Source organism: Parambassis ranga, chromosome 8 (genome assembly GCF_900634625.1).
Source record: "Parambassis ranga chromosome 8, fParRan2.1, whole genome shotgun sequence".
NCBI classification, from domain to species: domain Eukaryota; kingdom Metazoa; phylum Chordata; class Actinopteri; family Ambassidae; genus Parambassis; species Parambassis ranga.
In genome coordinates this window covers 16291551-16307834 of record NC_041029.1, presented here as the reverse complement: position 1 = coordinate 16307834, position 16284 = coordinate 16291551, and the positions used below count along the sequence as shown (strand labels likewise).

At 44.3% G+C, this 16284-nt stretch overlaps 2 protein-coding genes across 5 annotated transcripts; both read right to left on the bottom strand.

Annotated features, from left to right (window-relative positions):
• Positions 1-13: 13 nt before the first annotated feature.
• trir (telomerase RNA component interacting RNase) lies at positions 14-1679 on the bottom strand. 2 transcript variants are annotated; one of them, XM_028411994.1, is made up of 3 exons: positions 857-1679; positions 507-578; positions 14-398 (listed from the first exon to the last, which is right to left on the bottom strand). In XM_028411994.1, exons 1-3 carry the CDS (start codon positions 1178-1180, stop codon positions 291-293), a joined length of 504 nt encoding a protein of 167 aa, XP_028267795.1. In that variant the 5' UTR covers positions 1181-1679; the 3' UTR covers positions 14-290. The 2 variants fall into 2 exon arrangements, with proteins under 2 accessions (XP_028267795.1, XP_028267796.1); XM_028411995.1 differs by having other exon boundaries at positions 875-1678.
• An 817-nt stretch (positions 1680-2496) lies between these two features.
• On the bottom strand, positions 2497-15891 carry hook2 (hook microtubule-tethering protein 2). Of its 3 annotated transcripts, none has more exons than XM_028411783.1 (23): positions 15651-15891; positions 14879-14961; positions 12942-13014; positions 12781-12831; positions 12564-12696; positions 12316-12383; positions 11979-12044; positions 11792-11872; positions 10499-10659; positions 10241-10381; positions 8878-9079; positions 8678-8788; positions 8003-8090; positions 7317-7386; positions 6918-7055; positions 6347-6434; positions 5701-5706; positions 5511-5545; positions 5340-5422; positions 5144-5247; positions 4070-4180; positions 3920-3991; positions 2497-3836 (listed from the first exon to the last, which is right to left on the bottom strand). In XM_028411783.1, the coding sequence occupies exons 1-23, from the start codon at positions 15693-15695 to the stop codon at positions 3708-3710; spliced, it is 2139 nt and encodes a 712-aa protein (XP_028267584.1). In that variant the 5' UTR covers positions 15696-15891; the 3' UTR covers positions 2497-3707. The 3 variants fall into 3 exon arrangements, with proteins under 3 accessions (XP_028267584.1, XP_028267585.1, XP_028267586.1); XM_028411784.1 differs by having other exon boundaries at positions 7317-7383; XM_028411785.1 differs by lacking the exon at positions 5701-5706.
• Positions 15892-16284: the final 393 nt, after the last annotated feature.

The window sequence follows — 16284 nt, the reverse complement described above, 5'->3', positions numbered from 1 at the left end:
ACTTTGGGACACATTTCTGGGCAGTTTCAATTTAATCAAAAACAAAAACTGGACAAATCCGAGGATCAATATCTGAACACATTTTGACACCAGATCAAAACTCCTACAGTCCAACAAATGTCCAGCTACACATAAACAATAAAAAAGGGAAAATAGGTAAGACAAAAACAAAGGTGTGTCATTTTTAAGCAGTAGGTGAAAGACTTAAAAGTGAAGGGTAACTCGAACTGGCAGTGGGAGAAGGTCTGGCCTGGCCCGGAGCTTCTCCCTGAAGTGTTTTTGTTTTACCCCTACTTGACCAGCGGCCTGGTTTTGTCGTCGTCGCCACACTGGTGAGCTTTGTACTTTTTCACCTCGGCCATGTACTTTGACCAGGCATCGCTCTTGCCTGGCTCAGCCTGGGAGAGAAGAGAGGGGAAAGAAGGTTAACGGCACTGTGTCAACGACAATTCCAGTTGTCATCATCATCATCATCATCAGCAGCGGCGGCGGCGGCAGCTCTTTACCTCTGTGTCCTGTTTCTGCTTCTTTGCAACAATGCCGGTCTTTAGGAACACACCGCCTCTGCGCTTCCCCACCTGGGTTAGGGGATAGAAGACTGAAACCGTTATAGGAGCCCTTGCAGGTGGACTGCCAATGAAGGAGACTACACCAGAGCAGAAGGTCTACATTTAGTGGTCTGTCCACCACCAGCGAAACCATCAGTGAGGAGCATCCCTGGACTGCACTACTATTTGTCGGTTAAAAATGATTAAATTAACACAATGTGTGAAATGCTACTGAAAAACTCAGCTATTATTTCACAAAATGTTTAGATGCCACTTAGAATAAGCTTGAATTTGGACTCTCATCTTACAACTGCTAAACCCCTTACAAAGCTCGTCACGGGAGGGGCCTTCTTTTCCACTGATGTCTGTCCGTGCTCGGTGGCTCTCGCCTCTCCACCTGTTTGCTGCGACTCCCTTTTCCTCCTCTCCTCTTCCTCCATCTTCTTCTTGAACAGCTCCATGAAGCTGCCGTCATTGGCGAACGCGTTGCCTCCAGGCATCGGGCCTCTGCTGGATGGCTGTGCGGGGCTGCTGGAGGGGGACGCGGGGCTGCCGCAGCTGGAGTCGCTGCTGCTGCTGCCGCCGCCGCCTCCGCCTGTGTGAGCTTTGCCTTGTTCACGCTTTGAATCCATAGTTCTTGGGTATTTTTTTTTCCACAAGCAGGCACAGTCCGGCTTCTAAAGCGAGTGTATATTAAATATGGCTTCGTTGTGAAGTTGCTAAAGAATCCAGTTTGAGAAAAAATATATACACCTTCTTCAGATATAAGGAGTATAAACAGCCAAAAAAAAGATATTAACAGTGGCAGTCCTGTAGCGTGCAAACGTTTTCACCCCCCAACAAAAAACAAAAAGCAGGCGCTGGTTCGGCAGCTAACGCGGCTAGCACTGCGGGCTAACAGCAGGGCTAGTAAGTAACCTTCTGTACAGACGAACAAACTCCGCTTAAGCCTCCAGTTCTTACGCAAAATCAATCCGTGTATGAAGATAAAGCTACAGAGCTGAAATACCCGCAGCAAACACCACGAGGTCTGCAGATATCACCGCTGTTTGACGCTAACTTTCGCCGTCCATCACCTCCGGTCGGCCATGTTTAGATACATTCTGAGATGACGTGACGTGTCCGCTCTGGCGCCTCCTGCTGTGCCGGAAGTGAAACGGATTTTACAAAATAATATAAAATAATTGCGCAAACGTTAAAAAAAAGCAAAATAATAATAATAATAAAACTTTTTTTTAGCCCAACTAAACTTAATAAAAAAATCTATACTTTAAAAACTAGAATTACTGCAATAAAATAAATAATAAAAAAAAGTGGCAGCAGTGGCTCAGTGGTAGAGCAGGGTTGTTCCCTCTGGGATTATTAAAGTATCTCTATAAAATGTAAAAATTTGGGGAACATCACAGAAAGGTTTTAAATATAAAATGGCCATCACTACATCTTGTTGAGTCAAGTTTCAACAATTCTGTGAAAGTGTTGTTAAGATATTGTGTTTATGAGAATGTGTGGACACCTGATAACTTCTTTAATCATGGCTGCCGCTAACCTGTGAATCACAAATCCACCTGACATCAGGTTAACATATAAATAAACTCTTAATATAAATATTATGGAGAAAAAGTATAATGTCTCCTCTGAATTGTTAACTTACAAAATAAAGTTTTTAAAAAAAGTATGGTAAAAGAATACTTTTAAATCTCCTGAGTGATGTTTTCAGCAACTTCTCACCAACGCTGAGGTATGCCGGCCCTGTAAACTAATGACACACACGTGTGGAAAGTGGTGTGATGGATAAACAATGCCTCCAGTGCCTGGTTGACGGTTGCACAAAGGATGTGAGAAGTTTGACTCATGGTTTGGCCTTTAGATTCTTGCACAGTGACTGGGGTCAGTCGTTCTTCTTCCAAGATCCTTCTTGGTTTATAAAAGAATCCACCAGATGCAGTCAGCAGCTTAAGATCCCATTTATTTGTAGTGCAAAAGTAGATTAGACAGGACTACAAATAATTCATTAAACAGCCTCAGATCCCTGCTTCATGTGTGTTATGCTATAATCTACTCGACCATTTACAGGATACGAAAAAAAAAAAACGTAAAACAGCAACCCTTCACACCATGCAAGCAAAGATACCACACCATAAACATCAACTCAGAAAAACGTGAATACAAAACAGCAGGATCCTGGTCAGTGTAGATCATAGCACGGACATTTATAGGGAGGCAGACAGCAGCTCTGATAAGGGACCAAAAAGGAAAAAAATAGTGTTTCTGTCTAACTTCCTGTCACAAAAAGATTTCCATCGTACTGATGAAAACGTTTTTTTTTTCCAGTTCTGTTTATCTGTAAAAGCAGCAGCCATTCGCCGTCTCATTAATTTAAATCACATTGTGTTTTCAAGTCTTTGTGATAAACTGAGGAGGGCCTGTACTCTCATCAGTCTAGACTCTAAAGTGGTGAGTGCAATAAGGTCCAACCCACAAACCAGACACCCTGTTTTCATCTTTGGGAGGGAAAGAAAAAACTAATCTGCAGAGGGGACAAAAAAACAAAAAACAAAAAAACTTTACGGCCTCTTCGTCTATGATGAGAGTACTTCTTAGGCACTGATGAACAAACCCACCCTTCTTCTTCTTCTTCTTCTGACAAAGTGCTTTGGTGTGTGTTGTGAAAAATGATCAAAGATTCAAGTGAAAGGAAATTAAAATTAAGAGACATTACTCATGATCAATACATCTGCTCGACGTCCTTCAGATTCAAATCAAAAACTCACAGAAATAAAACTAAGGTGTAGTGACTGTAACGACCTCTGCTCTACTGGAGGTATCATCTTCTTCAGCATTTCTAGCTCCTCCTCACTAACTGACTAATTCACATTTCATCCACCTGCATTACATAAAAGATATTAAAATAAAGGGTTAAAAGAGAACTTAAAGGAGTGAAATAAAAGTCACCTTAAAAGGTGAGGACTCCCGTCATCTCTCCTCTAGGGCTCCTCATTATTCTACCATTAGGAGCCAGCAGGGGGCAGCAGCAGCATTACAAAAAAAAAACAAGAAACATGTTGCGGTGCAACGTTCCAGTGAAGGCATCGAGGGCAAAGATGAGGGACTTCAGATGAAGCTCATCACTTCATCTCCAGCCCGGCCCGACATGGCGTCTCATCTTGGGTGGTGTCTCGTCAGGCCTCTCCTGGCGTTGGTCGACTGCCTCTGCTGAGCGAGGAAGGACATGGCCTGGTTGGAGGGGGTCAGCCGCTCGCCGGACACTTTCTGATGCAGCGCCATTCCCTGAGAGGGAAGAAGAGGAGACGTGAAGTTTCAGCCGGCTGATTAATAAGGGACGGTTTCTGTTTATCTGTAGTCTCACTCACCATGTTGTACCACGCAGTGATGATGAGTTTCTCCTCCTGGTCATGACGGGTTCGGCTCTTCTCGTAGTCATGCTGTGGATAAAGAAGTACATAGCTGGATTTAAAGTTCTACAGGAGACACACCAGTCTCTTTATGTGAAAGAGTCGCACCTCCAGATGCTGGATTTTCCTCTCCTTCTCCGTCAGCTGGTTCTTCAGTGCCTGAATCTCAGGGGTCATGGTTGGCGGCTGCTGCTGCTTAGGGTCCAGAGTTTTAATCACCTGCACACAGAAAGAACGCAGACTAAACTGACGCTGGCTTCAAAATACAGGAGGGTTTGGCTGATGTTTCCCTAAATGTAACCCCTCAAAACATGTTCTCCCCATTGACAGTAAAAACTATAGACACCCATTTGTTTCTGAAGAGCCGTTTTGAGGCTCGGTGGGAGGCTCCGGGACGCTCTGACCGCCGCCATGTTGGCAGAGTCACGTCCGCAAAAACTCCAAATATGGACAAAGAGGGGGAGCACGAGCGGAGTTTAGGGGGGCGGGCGATCATGGAAGCAGGAATCTCACGCTGTGATACGTCAACTGTCTGTCACTCAAACGGGAGTTTATGGAAAATGACTCACTTCTGGAGCCAGCCCCCAGCGGTTCCGCATGGGCTTCAAGTCTGAGCCCCGAAGGTTGCCGCTTGGTTCTCCCACTCTCTTCTGGTGCTGGTGGAGACCTAGCTCGCTGCCTGCTGTCTCTTTTTTCCTATTTTTCGCTATTCTTCACTTTTTAATGTATCTTTTCTTAACTGCTGTTGCAAAAATGCAATTTCCCCATTGTGGGACTAATAAAGGTTTCTTAATCTTAATCTCAATCTTAAAAACATGGAAGATTGTAGCTTGACACTAAACTCTTTTTTATTCTAAAGTCAAAAATGTAACTGTTCATCAGATTTTTAACCTTTCCTTGGGACGTCTAACATAAAAATTGTGAGTTGTGAACTACTTTTTTCTACATGTCTCAGAAAAAAAAAATCATTTTCACAGAGAAAGCTTCTGTAAAAAGCAAATAATTCTGCACACTCCAGCACAACTAGGAGGCCATGCTTGGCTTGCTTGTGACGATCAGTCATGTGACAATCTGCAGGCTTCTACAGTGCAGAGTAAAGTCAAAGACTTGGCTAAAGAATGAAATACCGGTGGCACTATCAATATTCTTCATGATGTGTAAACAGATTTTGCCGTTACTGACCGTTCTCGCCTTCTCCACGTAGCGTTTGTATCGCTCCTCCATCTGCTTCATGTCCTCGTCCTTCTTCCTCAGGATCTCCTGGAGTTCATCGATTTTCTTGGCCACTGATGAGAGGGAGAAACATGAGCTTTTTTACGTTTAAGCAGTGAGCAAAGTGCAGCAGGAGGAGGCTGGAAATGGATTTCGAGTATCTTACTGTTGCCGTCGACTTTGGGCTCCAGGTCATCGATGACCTCTCTTTTCTTCTGGAGGTCTGAGTGGGCTTCATGGAGCTTTTCCCTGAAACAGTCACACATTAAGAGTGTGAGAACAAACTGGTTGCAGCCCACATGGATGGATAATCAGTTCACAGCAGTGGAGTACTTACAAATGCTCCTCCAGCTTCTTTTTTAACAGGGACGACTTTTAAAGAAAACAAATCAAAAGTACATTAGAGTTAAAACTCCTCATACTTTTTATAAATAATATAAACAGACACAGAGAGAACGAGCTGTGAAAGTCAAGTTGTCAAAAAGTCAAATCATGGGCCAGGTGGACAGAGGGTGGGCCGTACTTACGATGGCCTGATTTTGGCAGAGTGGATCGGTGGGGGCAGGCGGAGAGAGACAGACAGAGAGGGGCAGGCGTTAACGGTGAATCACCACAGCAAACATCGGTTAAAGTCCCACACAACATGTATGAAACGTAGGAGAAAAACACACACTGCAGGCCTCATCACCACAAACACATTCTACTACTGTGACATGAGAAGAATCTGAATAAAAGATAAAAATATGCCTCGTACCAGGGGTGATTGATGAGTTTATGGCCTGACACACACATAGCACAGTCCTCTCCTACATTTACACACAGGCTTCATGGTGGTTGTACAGCACACAGTTCCTTTCTTGGTACTTGTTGACATCTTGGATCAACACAGTCAGGGAAAGATCCTTCGCAGCTGCACATTAGAACCCGGCACATGTTCTAGATTCTTTACTACGAGTCAATGTGTGAGTGTTGCTTGAACAAAGACTTAGAATTTGGGGCTTAAGTGTTTTGATCAGTGTAAAATGGACGTGAGGGGGCCGCAAACTTATCAATCCCCAGTTGTAATGATCATTTGCACACTGTGTTTACAGTCTTTTTTTCTTGTTAACCTGACTGGATCAATAACATGACAGAAGCAGACAGAGGGGGGAGGAAGCAGGCCTTTCCACTCACGTCCTCGTTCTTGCTGTCCTGCTCATGAAGCGCTCTCTGGAGTTCCTCGACCTGAGAACGCAGCTCTGAGATCTGCTGCTGGTTCAACCTGAGAAACGGGGAAAAAGACCGGGAGGGGGCGCGAAACAAAGTTATTAAACCACAACAGCTGATAAGTGTGTGTGTAAGGCTTTACGTGGATCGTCTGTTGCTGCCTGACCATTCACTGCTCTCCTCTACTGAGCATGCTCAGTCCTCTCCTCCTGTTACTGTTGCTGAGGGTGCTTCCCACACCCTGGGCCTGGTGTTGCAAAAGGACACACACACACACAAATACACAGTCCACCCACATGTCCACATGCCCACAGGCATGTAAATACACACACACACACACACACACACACACGGGACAATCTGGCTTTCTGCTGTCTGTCCTCCAGTCCAGCCCACACACACAGTCCAGAGGGTGAGTTGACATTTAGGCAGATATCACTCCTTCCGTCAGCCAAACAAGCAGCTTAATGTCCAGGAACACACAATATGGTGGCCTCAGAGGGGAACATTATCATAACACGCACTAACTCACTCCTACCTGTTCTGAGTTTCCAGTGTGTTCTTGCTGCGCTGAGCCTCCTCCAGCTCGGCCTGAACTTCCACCACTTTCTGCCTGCAGGTCTCCTCCTGGACGCACAGCATCTTATTTTCACTCTGCAGACGCACCACAGTCTCCCTGCGAGGGGCAAAAGAACAAATGGATCCGATGCATCTGTTCAAGATGACACAAACCTCTCTACTCGACAACGCCCAGGCCAAATGTGCAGCGCTGCCATGAGTGGAATGATCTTCTAAAAATAAACCTTAGTAGCTGAAAACAGGGCACAAGGGAGCGACTGACAGCCGATGAAGAAAAACCTCTTTACATTGCACTAAAATCAGATTGCTACGCTCACAGTAATCCGCACACACAGATACAGAATAATAATAGACATACTTGAGCTCAGTGGGCATGATCTCTGCAGCGAGGTTCCCCACTGCGACGCCATTGTCACACAGGCTGCCTGCTGGGACAGAGACTGAGTGTCAGCTGGAAGCTTTACAGATTTTATTCAACACCCTGATTAACTGAGAAAAAATAGTTCAAACATACACAACACTGTGATTTTGTTTGGATTCATGAATTTTTGAAAAATGTATTTTAGCCTCCATTAATAACTTACAAATAATATTACAATATTTGCCCTTTCTATTCAAATTAATTGTACTTTTTACTATTAAATTTGATTGTTTTTGAGCTCTGAATGATCCTCACTCAGAGTGAAAGGTGGCACATTGATAGATGAATTGTAGGCTCGCTGCTGTAGTTGGCATTATCAGTGTTCTTCCAATGACCTCTCTGTTTCACATACATTCAGGGTTTGAACACTCAGTCACTAAACTGAAAGAGTCTGGAGGGCAGAGGAGTCGCAGCAGGAGTCAGACTTCATTTAACATTAGAGAGACAATGAAGGAGGAGACGATGTGCGAACAGCACAGGAGGGGAAGATCTCTCCAAACACACCTTGATGCACAGCACAGCAAAACGAGCAAGTGTTTGAGTCTGAACTTTGACCTCTTAAAAGCTCAACACAAGGAAGAATTGAGAAAAACCTCAAACTGTCCTGTGTTGTTTGAACTCACCTGCTCCACTGAGACACCTCTGCTGGACTTGTGCACACCTGAGCTCATCGTTCGTCTCCCGAAGCGTGTCCCTCTCTGAGATCAGACGCTACAGAACAAATCAGATTGTAGCATTAGCATCAGTGTGACAAAAGAATTATGCTAGTCAACAAATGAGTATTTTGGTACTCGGTTACTCGCCAATTATTTTTGCGATTATTCGAGTACTCGGATCAGGGCCTCTTGCACCCAAAACACTGATCATCCCGCTGCGCCTCGAGAGAATCATCCTCAACGACATCGCTAACGAGTAATCGAGTACTAAAGTAGTTGTCGATGCATTTTGCCCTCGAATATTACTCGAGTAATCGCTGCAGCCCTAGTCTGAACTCATGTCTCATGAACTCAGTCCACTACAGAATAAAAGAGAGAACTCATCCTGTGTTTTTAAGGAGCTCTTCACACATCAGTGAATTAAATGTATGTGTTCCTTAAAATACTCCCACAATTACCCTGTAACCTTAATCACTCCCATCAGAATGCAAAGGGTGCTAGAACTGACACAGGATGTGGGAGTCCACAGAAGAATAGTCCTCTGTTAGCGTGTAAGCGGTCATGATATCAGAAAGGACTGATGCTCCAGACTAAAACAGCCCTGTGTGAGTTTTTACTTCATCACAGTGTTCACCGACTCACTTCTTTCTCCTTCAGCAGTGCGTCATACTTGTCGTGAAGGTTCTTGTACTCAAACTGCCACTTCTCAGCTTTCATGGCCTCTGCAGAGTGTTTAGTGTGAAGCTCATGAGCCTGTGAATCAGACAGCATTCAGTCAGCATGAACTCTCGTTCCAGCCAAACTGTGGTCAACATCACAGGGACCATCACCCTCCTCCTTGCCTGTCTCTTGTAGGTGTCCATCTGATTGCGGACAGCGTTGGCCCTCCGCAACTCCTCCTCCAGCTCACAGGTGCGCTGCATGTACACGGTGTTGCGCTCCTCCAGGAGGCGCACCTGCCTGCGCAGGTCTCCCAGATCCTCCAGCTTCCTCTTGTACGTCTCCACCAGAGCCTCGAGCTGGTTCACCCGGTCAGATGAGTGCCTAAGGGGTGAGGACAGGAGAGGAGGTGGAAGGTGTTGGGTATCAGCACAGACAGGAGTATAGTTTTTTTTTTTCAATAGTTTAACACATCCATGTGGATGCGTTCTGAACAACTGAAAACTCTGACGCAAGCCAGTGTCAATGCATGAAATTCATATTATCAACACAGATGTCAGACAAACAGAGTGGTGGTTTTCCTCAAATCTGCCGGCGGCAAAAAACCTGTTTGTTTACACCAAAGATGCAAATCTGTTCTTTTTTTTTTTTGTAAAGCAGACTGAGTAACCTTCTGACTTTTTAGTAAATATCCCTCAAAGGCCCCGAGAAAGTCAATCCAGCTAGAGTAAGATTGAATCCAGACAGCCTTTAAACTGGATGCGTTCAGACCCATTTTCAAATCTTGCACTCAATCCGGCTTCATCCAGCATGTTTGTTGTCCTCCAAACCACTAGGTGGCGCCTCGTAATATACAGAGTCCGTTCAGGCCGTGGTAGGACCGCGTGTGCGCATGCGTCGTGCGTTTTTTTTGTCCCGTGTCGCGTCCCGTGAACCGGAAGTAGCACATCGCGTTCACATTTGCGTTCACACCTGAGCCACATTTGAGCCAATCGAGGTGGATCTAGCCGGATTGAAATCAAACTGGATACAGCCGGATTCGAGGTGTTCACACTCACTGGAAAAAAAACATCTGGATACATCTGGATACGGCCCTAATCCCGCTTTAGCCAGATTTATTTCCCCAGTGTGAACGGGGTAAAAGAACAAACTAGGAAGCACAAAAGCTATGGTTCAATACACACATGTCTTGGTGACACTACTGTTTTTGGGGCACAAGCATAAACATACACAATCATCCCTAAACAGAACCGTTTGGATTCTATAAATTCTATAAAGCTGTATTTTAATATGGATTAGTTGTGAAGCAGAAGATGTCAGCTGAGTATCAACAATCTTTACGTTTAGAGTGGTTTGCATGTAACGCCCTCATAAACTATGAATGCGTAGCTTTAAACGAGGTGTAAACAAACCCTCAGTGTCCATGTGACTGAACGCCCACCAGGCGGGACTTTCTGCTCAAACTTGTTGCCTTTACAGTTCATTATGTAAGGATCACAGTATAACCAGCTCCGTCCCGTGTCAGCGAGTCAGAGTCAGACTAACCTGAGAATGTCCATCTCATCTTTCAGGGCCTGTGCTTCCTGAGCCAGGCTGGTCAGCTCTTCGTTCCGTAGCTGCAGATCGGTGACCTCGCGCTCCAGGATCTCTCCCCGCACACGCAGGTCGTCTCTGCTGTTCTCCAGTCTGACAGAAAAGCGAGTGGACGACATATTGAAGAAGGCTCAAAAGCAGCATCTGATTCATCAAATGACGTGTACATTGACTGTGGTTATCATCTATAGGCCTTATGAGCATCTGTACCTGTAGTTCTCCTCCTGAAGCTGCTCCATCTGGCTCTGCAGCAGCAGCAGCTTCTTGCCAGTGATGGCCGTGGTGGAGGAAGAGTCGCAGCAGCTCAGCTTCTCTCTCAGGGAGCGCGTCTCAGCCAGCAGGGATGACTTCTCCTCCAGAGCCACGGACAGCTGCAGGACAAAGAGAGCAGAAAAGACTGTTGAATAGAAAAGGAAAAGTGAGCTGAAGCTGAAGTTCGGGAGGAGAAGCAAGACACGAGGAAGAAGAAGCACATAGAAAAAAAAGTCCTGGTCGCTGATGAGAAGGATTCACAGTGGAACATCTTTCACTCTGAATGCAAAGAGGACATTAAACACATGCTGTATTCACATGCTCATTAGTCAGCTGGTGTGCAGTGGTCTCAGGCAGGGTGAACTTGCTGTGTAGTGTACTTGTTAGCATTACCCTCAGGGTGCAAACCACATCCTCATGATAATGTTGATGCACAGCAGTGAGGTTATGCTGTTAGTTGGCAGCTGAGTTAGCATTATGTTGATGTCAGACAGGTTTGCATTCCAGTATTTAAAAAGAAAACACACAGGTAGTGTGTACTTACCTGCAGACATCTTCTCAGTTTGATCACAGCACAACCCTACGCTGAACTTTAAGGACAGATTGCATGCTTTAGCACCGGACCAGCAACAGTAAATAGCTTTCAAAACAACACAAATGACTAATCCCTCACGCGTAGGCTGAGTAAGTAAACAAACAGGTGGGCCCGGGAGCAGTACAAATTATTGTTGGCTACAGCTCCATCCCAAAGCAACGTGTCAGTTTTATCTTGATGTTACGCAACTATCGACCAGAATGTTTCTTTAAAGAAGCCTAAATTAGTCTCTGCACAGTCGTTGGTGCAAAAAACAAGACACGGGAACACAAACAGAGTCTCTGGCAGGCTGATCAATAAGGGCAAAAGCACAAAAACAGAATACACATTCAATGACATGCTGCAACCACAGCAGAGTGAAACCAGGCCTCTAAAAAAAAAAAGCCCCTCAGAGTAAACAAAGGTCAGGCAGATGGAGACGAAATGAGAGCACTTAATCATACTGAAGACAGCGACAGAGCATGCAAACCCTCACACAATTTCTCATTACTGTTCTATTACTGTCTTAGAACCCATCCCAAACATAAACCCTGTATGATCGCACTCCCAGAACTCCTGGAGTCTTGCTTCATCTAAAGTCTACACAGAGGTTTAACCATGTTTATTTTTTTAACGTGAAGCTGTCAAAGGAATAATTTCATCAGAAACCGTCTAACCTGATGTTCAAGGTCTCGACAGCGGTGGCTCAGGTCCTCCTTCTCATCCGCCTCCTCGCTCAGAAAATAATACTTCCTGGACTGCAAATACAGATCGTTGTTTTTATTACTGTTTACAGGAGCAGGGAGTGAACAGTGTATACTCCTGTTACATCTTCAGGGGGAGAAAACGTGTTGCTGGTTTTACCTGGTAGTCAAAGTCTCCGTACGTCTCGGGGCTTCCTGGTTCGGATGAGGGCTCCTTTGATAAAAGCTGAAAGAAAAGAGTCAGTGATCACAGCTTGATCAAATTACAGGGAGGAGGCCTCTGCCAGAAGCATATTTATTTGATTTTCTGCTTAACTTTGTTTGGTCTTTTTTTCTAACTTTGATGTTTCCTTAAAAATACTAAAACATATTTATAAGATATCAGAAAACGGTCTCTGTAAAGAGTTTATCCAGACTGTGAATGAACCATGACTAAGAGGGCCGGATTAATGCAAAGTAGCGAGAACCAAAAGGGATCAGCGAAGGCGCTCACTCACCTCCTGAATGGCTGTCATGACAACATGCTGGACAGATTCCTCAAGTGTCATTATCTGCTGGATTTGCTCTGCATTTAGGAGAAGAAAACAAAATATAAGCCAAATACAGATTAACAAAAACGCTCTGCTGAAAACAAACCAGCTCCGTGTCTATTTTCAGAGGATGAAAGCTCATGTTTCAAAAATCTGTAGGAAAAAAGAAAGTATGTGGCCAGTGTACAGCTGTGCTCTGCTGAGCTGTGTTTTACCTTGTTTCTTCTCACAGCTGACAGCACAGCCCAGCACAAGCTGTACCAGTTTGCCCAACTCGGTGACGTCCCTCATCTCTCCTATGAGATTCACATCTGGCAGGTGTTCGTCAGACACCTGCTGGCCGAGCACCTGTTCATGGGAAAGTAAAAGGTGAAGTTTGAGCTTCTAGAACATGTTTTCAAATATACAAAAAAATGTCAAAAGTCTTCTTACGTCATGATAATACTCCAGCATGCTTTTGAGAATCTTTTTCAAGTTGCTGACCTGAAAAATAAAACAAATTATTTTAATCTAAATAAAAAAAGGAAACTACATTTTGGTCATTCTAGGTAGCCGTAGGACTTTCCATCACATCCTGCTGTTTCATAGATTACCTTGAGGCGCCAGTTGGCCCCGCTCTCCTCCTTGATCCTGCCGAGCCATGTCTCATTAAACCAGGAGGGGTCTCTGTTAATGAGAGCACAAGACAACTGCAGTAAGCACATATCTCAGGACATGAGGATTCACAGGAAGCCACAGGGCAGCCAGGCCCTCCTCTGAGCACAGTGACATTTAAGAAAAACCCTTCTTTAAAGTCACATGGCGTGATGAAGGACAGGATGTTTCCTTTAACAATATTTAAACTGTAACAAAGCCACAAAGACAATTAGACCTGGTTACTGTAGGATATTCATGTACATTTGTATTCAAGGCTACGACTGAGAGAACACACTAACAAACACATTCACACACACCAGAATCTTGCAAAAGTACAATATGTACAACATTTAAATAAACAAAACTCTCAAGTGAATGTAAAGAAAGAACATTCATTGTGTGGCACAGACATCTACTAGAGCAGGGCTCTAGTAGATGGGGCTAAAATAAAACTTGTTTTAATATTTTGTCAATATACGCAGCACCTGTGACACCGGACAAACTCGTGTTCGATGTGATGATGTACATGTGATGACATTTCCGACACTTGAACATGGAAAAAGTTTGCATTTGGAGTCCTGTCGACCTCATACTTGTGCGAGCTGGCGTTTTCCATCATGAACTACATTAAAAGTAAACACCGCTCGAGCCAGATCAGAGCTCGCAGTCCTTCATGAAAACCAAAGTGATGTCTTACAGGCCTTAAATCGATATGATACGCTGTGCAGAGAAGTCCAAGAGCAGAACTCACATTAACCAGGCGAAAGAAATAATTAAACAAGCTGTTTATACTTTTATATCGGACCCTGAACGAACGTGTCACAATCCACTTTGTATTACTAAATGAGACGGGAAGTCCTCAGTCCAACACATGCAATGAGAAAGCCAACACACACACACACTAAAATGGCCACAAGGTGGTGACCTGAAAAGTTATTCCCTATATGTCTGAGGACTCCTCCATCCAGGTCAGTCTCCTGCAGACATTTTGCCACTCCCACTAGGGATGAAGACGATGACTTCCATGTTTAAAATACACAATTTAACAGGTAATATAAATATGTTGACAGCCTGGTAATGTCCCTTTCATTACCACTGTGCAGTGGTTCATTTGTTTTTAAATCCCAAGTGTTTAAATTATCATTCAGGATTAAAGTTGTAAATTATCAGTGGTGTGACTGCTCTGGGTGAAATGTCTCCGACCAAAATCTGTCTGCCTCCGCTCCACTCTTGGTCCTCTGCTTTGCTCATACTCAAGACACTGCCAGGACGCTGATGTCCAAGCCTCCCACACCGAGCTTAATAACCACTCTTCAGAGAACCTGAGGGGGACGAAACAGTGGGTTCCTCCATCCTTATTTACAGTCTGTATTCCAACATGAGAGGAAAAGGAAAGAGCACTGCCAAGGCAGCGGTTTTTTTTTTTTTCTTTCCCTTATCCAGTTTTATTCCATTGATTTAGCCACTAAATGAGAGCATAAACACAGCACGTCCTGAAGCCATGGAGAACAGGAGTAACATGTCTGACTAGAAAAGGTTTGTTTTTAGCCTAGCTTGAAGCAGGCTCAAGGCAAAGTGGCATAAGTTATAAAGCCAATCATCATACAGGTTGGTTGTTGGATGATTCCTATGCTGTAGCACTGTCTGAGAGACACTAACACTCCACAAAACAAACACAGCAACTCCCTCTAACAGAGAGACACCACACCTTCTGTTTCCCTTGCAAAATGCACCTTGTAACGGGTTGAAATTTAGCATAGATAATTGTGCAATCCAAGAGGTAATTTAATGCAAATTACACAGATAAGCAAATCTCAGCCAGCATGTTCTGGATGAATTTCACATGCCATTTCCTCTGAGCGCTTGAGATAATCCAAACCACACTACTACTCACATTCTGTGCAGCACATGTGCGATGGCCACGCCGCTTGTTAGCTCCTGCTTGCTGTTGCATGATGGCACCTGAAATGTCTGTAGCTGAGAAAAACAAAGGACACAGAAAAGTAGCATGAATTACAAACAGCTTAACTGCCTGTAGGTGTAATCAGGGAGCAGGAATTGAGCAGGAAACATGGCATGTGCATTAGTATCAATTCTGAGAAAGCATAAATGGGATTTGTGCAAATACATTCATTAGTAATAAGTTACTATAATTACATGCTAAACAGTAATGAGGGATTACAGCCAGAATTAGCATGGAGCCTTTAGTTCAGTCCTACACTTCACACCTCTGAGTGGAAAAGTGCCAAACAGGTGAAATCCCCCCTGAGCTAGAAGTCAGAGTTTCTCTGTTGAACAGGCTAACGTTACTTTATAAGTCTTCTAGCTTACACTAAACCACTTGAGTGTTTTTCCTGGTAATCGATTTTGCTGACACCGCAGTCTGACTGATAACATAGTAACACAGGGAGGCTACGGAGACCACCAGGAGCAAACTTCTGATGCGTTCACCTAGCTAGTTAGCTTGACAGGTTATCGATAATTAGCATACACAAGCGCAACTTTCACTCCCACAAACTGTTTACATGTCATCTAAGTAGTTGTTTGTCGACTGTGTAAAGCTAAAAGCGTTCATATCTAGCGCTGTAATTTGCTAACACTTGCTGGCACCTGTTAGCCGGTGGCTGTTAGCATTGCTAAGAGCAGTTTGCTAACATCAAACTTACCCATGTTAGCAGTGAGTCGCACAGCTTGGCTTTATCCAGACTCATCCCGCTCACAGCAGCAGCAGAAGCAGCTGCTTTCGGGGTGACGAAGGCCTTTCACTTTCCTCCAAACTTGTTTTTGTTTTGCCCCGAAGTTTCTTACTCAGCCGTGCTGACACTTTCCACGTCAGTCATTGCCCCAGCCGTGGCCTCCCGCTGCTCCTGCCGCTGCTCCTGCCGCTGCTCCGGCCCCCCTTCGCGTTTCAGCTCCTGTTATCCAAGCGAGCTTCCGTATTAAGAGCGTTCCCATGGAAACGGATTATCTTACAGGTCAGCTTGTCTGATCAGTGTAAACAATGAGAATTATGATGACATCAACCCACTTTCACCCTTTAAACTGTCGTATTGACGATTTATTGACCATTTATTATTTATTAAGAGAATAATATCGATATGAAATGATGACGTAATTGCATCATTAAAATATTGATTAGCCTACTAACTTAGGAAGAGTTGTTCCTACTGCAATTTTGTGTAAAAATATTTAGACCACAATACAAAATATTTACAGGTTTTCCTTTAATACAAACTTTCCACATACTTCTCAAGAATCTTTATTGTCACTATGCACAGTGACATTTAGTTTAGCAGCTCT

What these genes read in the sequence shown, in the direction of transcription:
- trir (XM_028411994.1), bottom strand. Translation starts at nt 1,180, where the DNA reads ATGGATTCAAAGCGTGAACAAGGCAAAGCTCACACAGGCGGAGGCGGC. An exon ending in TTGTAAGGGGTTTAGCAGTT is followed by an intron (nt 579 to 856) that starts GTAAGATGAGAG and finishes CCCCTAACCCAG; the next exon opens with GTGGGGAAGCGCAGAGGCGG. An exon ending in AGCAGAAACAGGACACAGAG is followed by an intron (nt 399 to 506) that starts GTAAAGAGCTGC and finishes CTTCTCTCCCAG; the next exon opens with GCTGAGCCAGGCAAGAGCGA.
- hook2 (XM_028411783.1), bottom strand. Translation starts at nt 15,695, where the DNA reads ATGAGTCTGGATAAAGCCAAGCTGTGCGACTCACTGCTAACATGG. An exon ending in TGCTGGAGTATTATCATGAC is followed by an intron (nt 12,697 to 12,780) that starts GTAAGAAGACTT and finishes TCCCATGAACAG; the next exon opens with GTGCTCGGCCAGCAGGTGTC. An exon ending in TGGACACCTACAAGAGACAG is followed by an intron (nt 8,789 to 8,877) that starts GCAAGGAGGAGG and finishes TCTGATTCACAG; the next exon opens with GCTCATGAGCTTCACACTAA.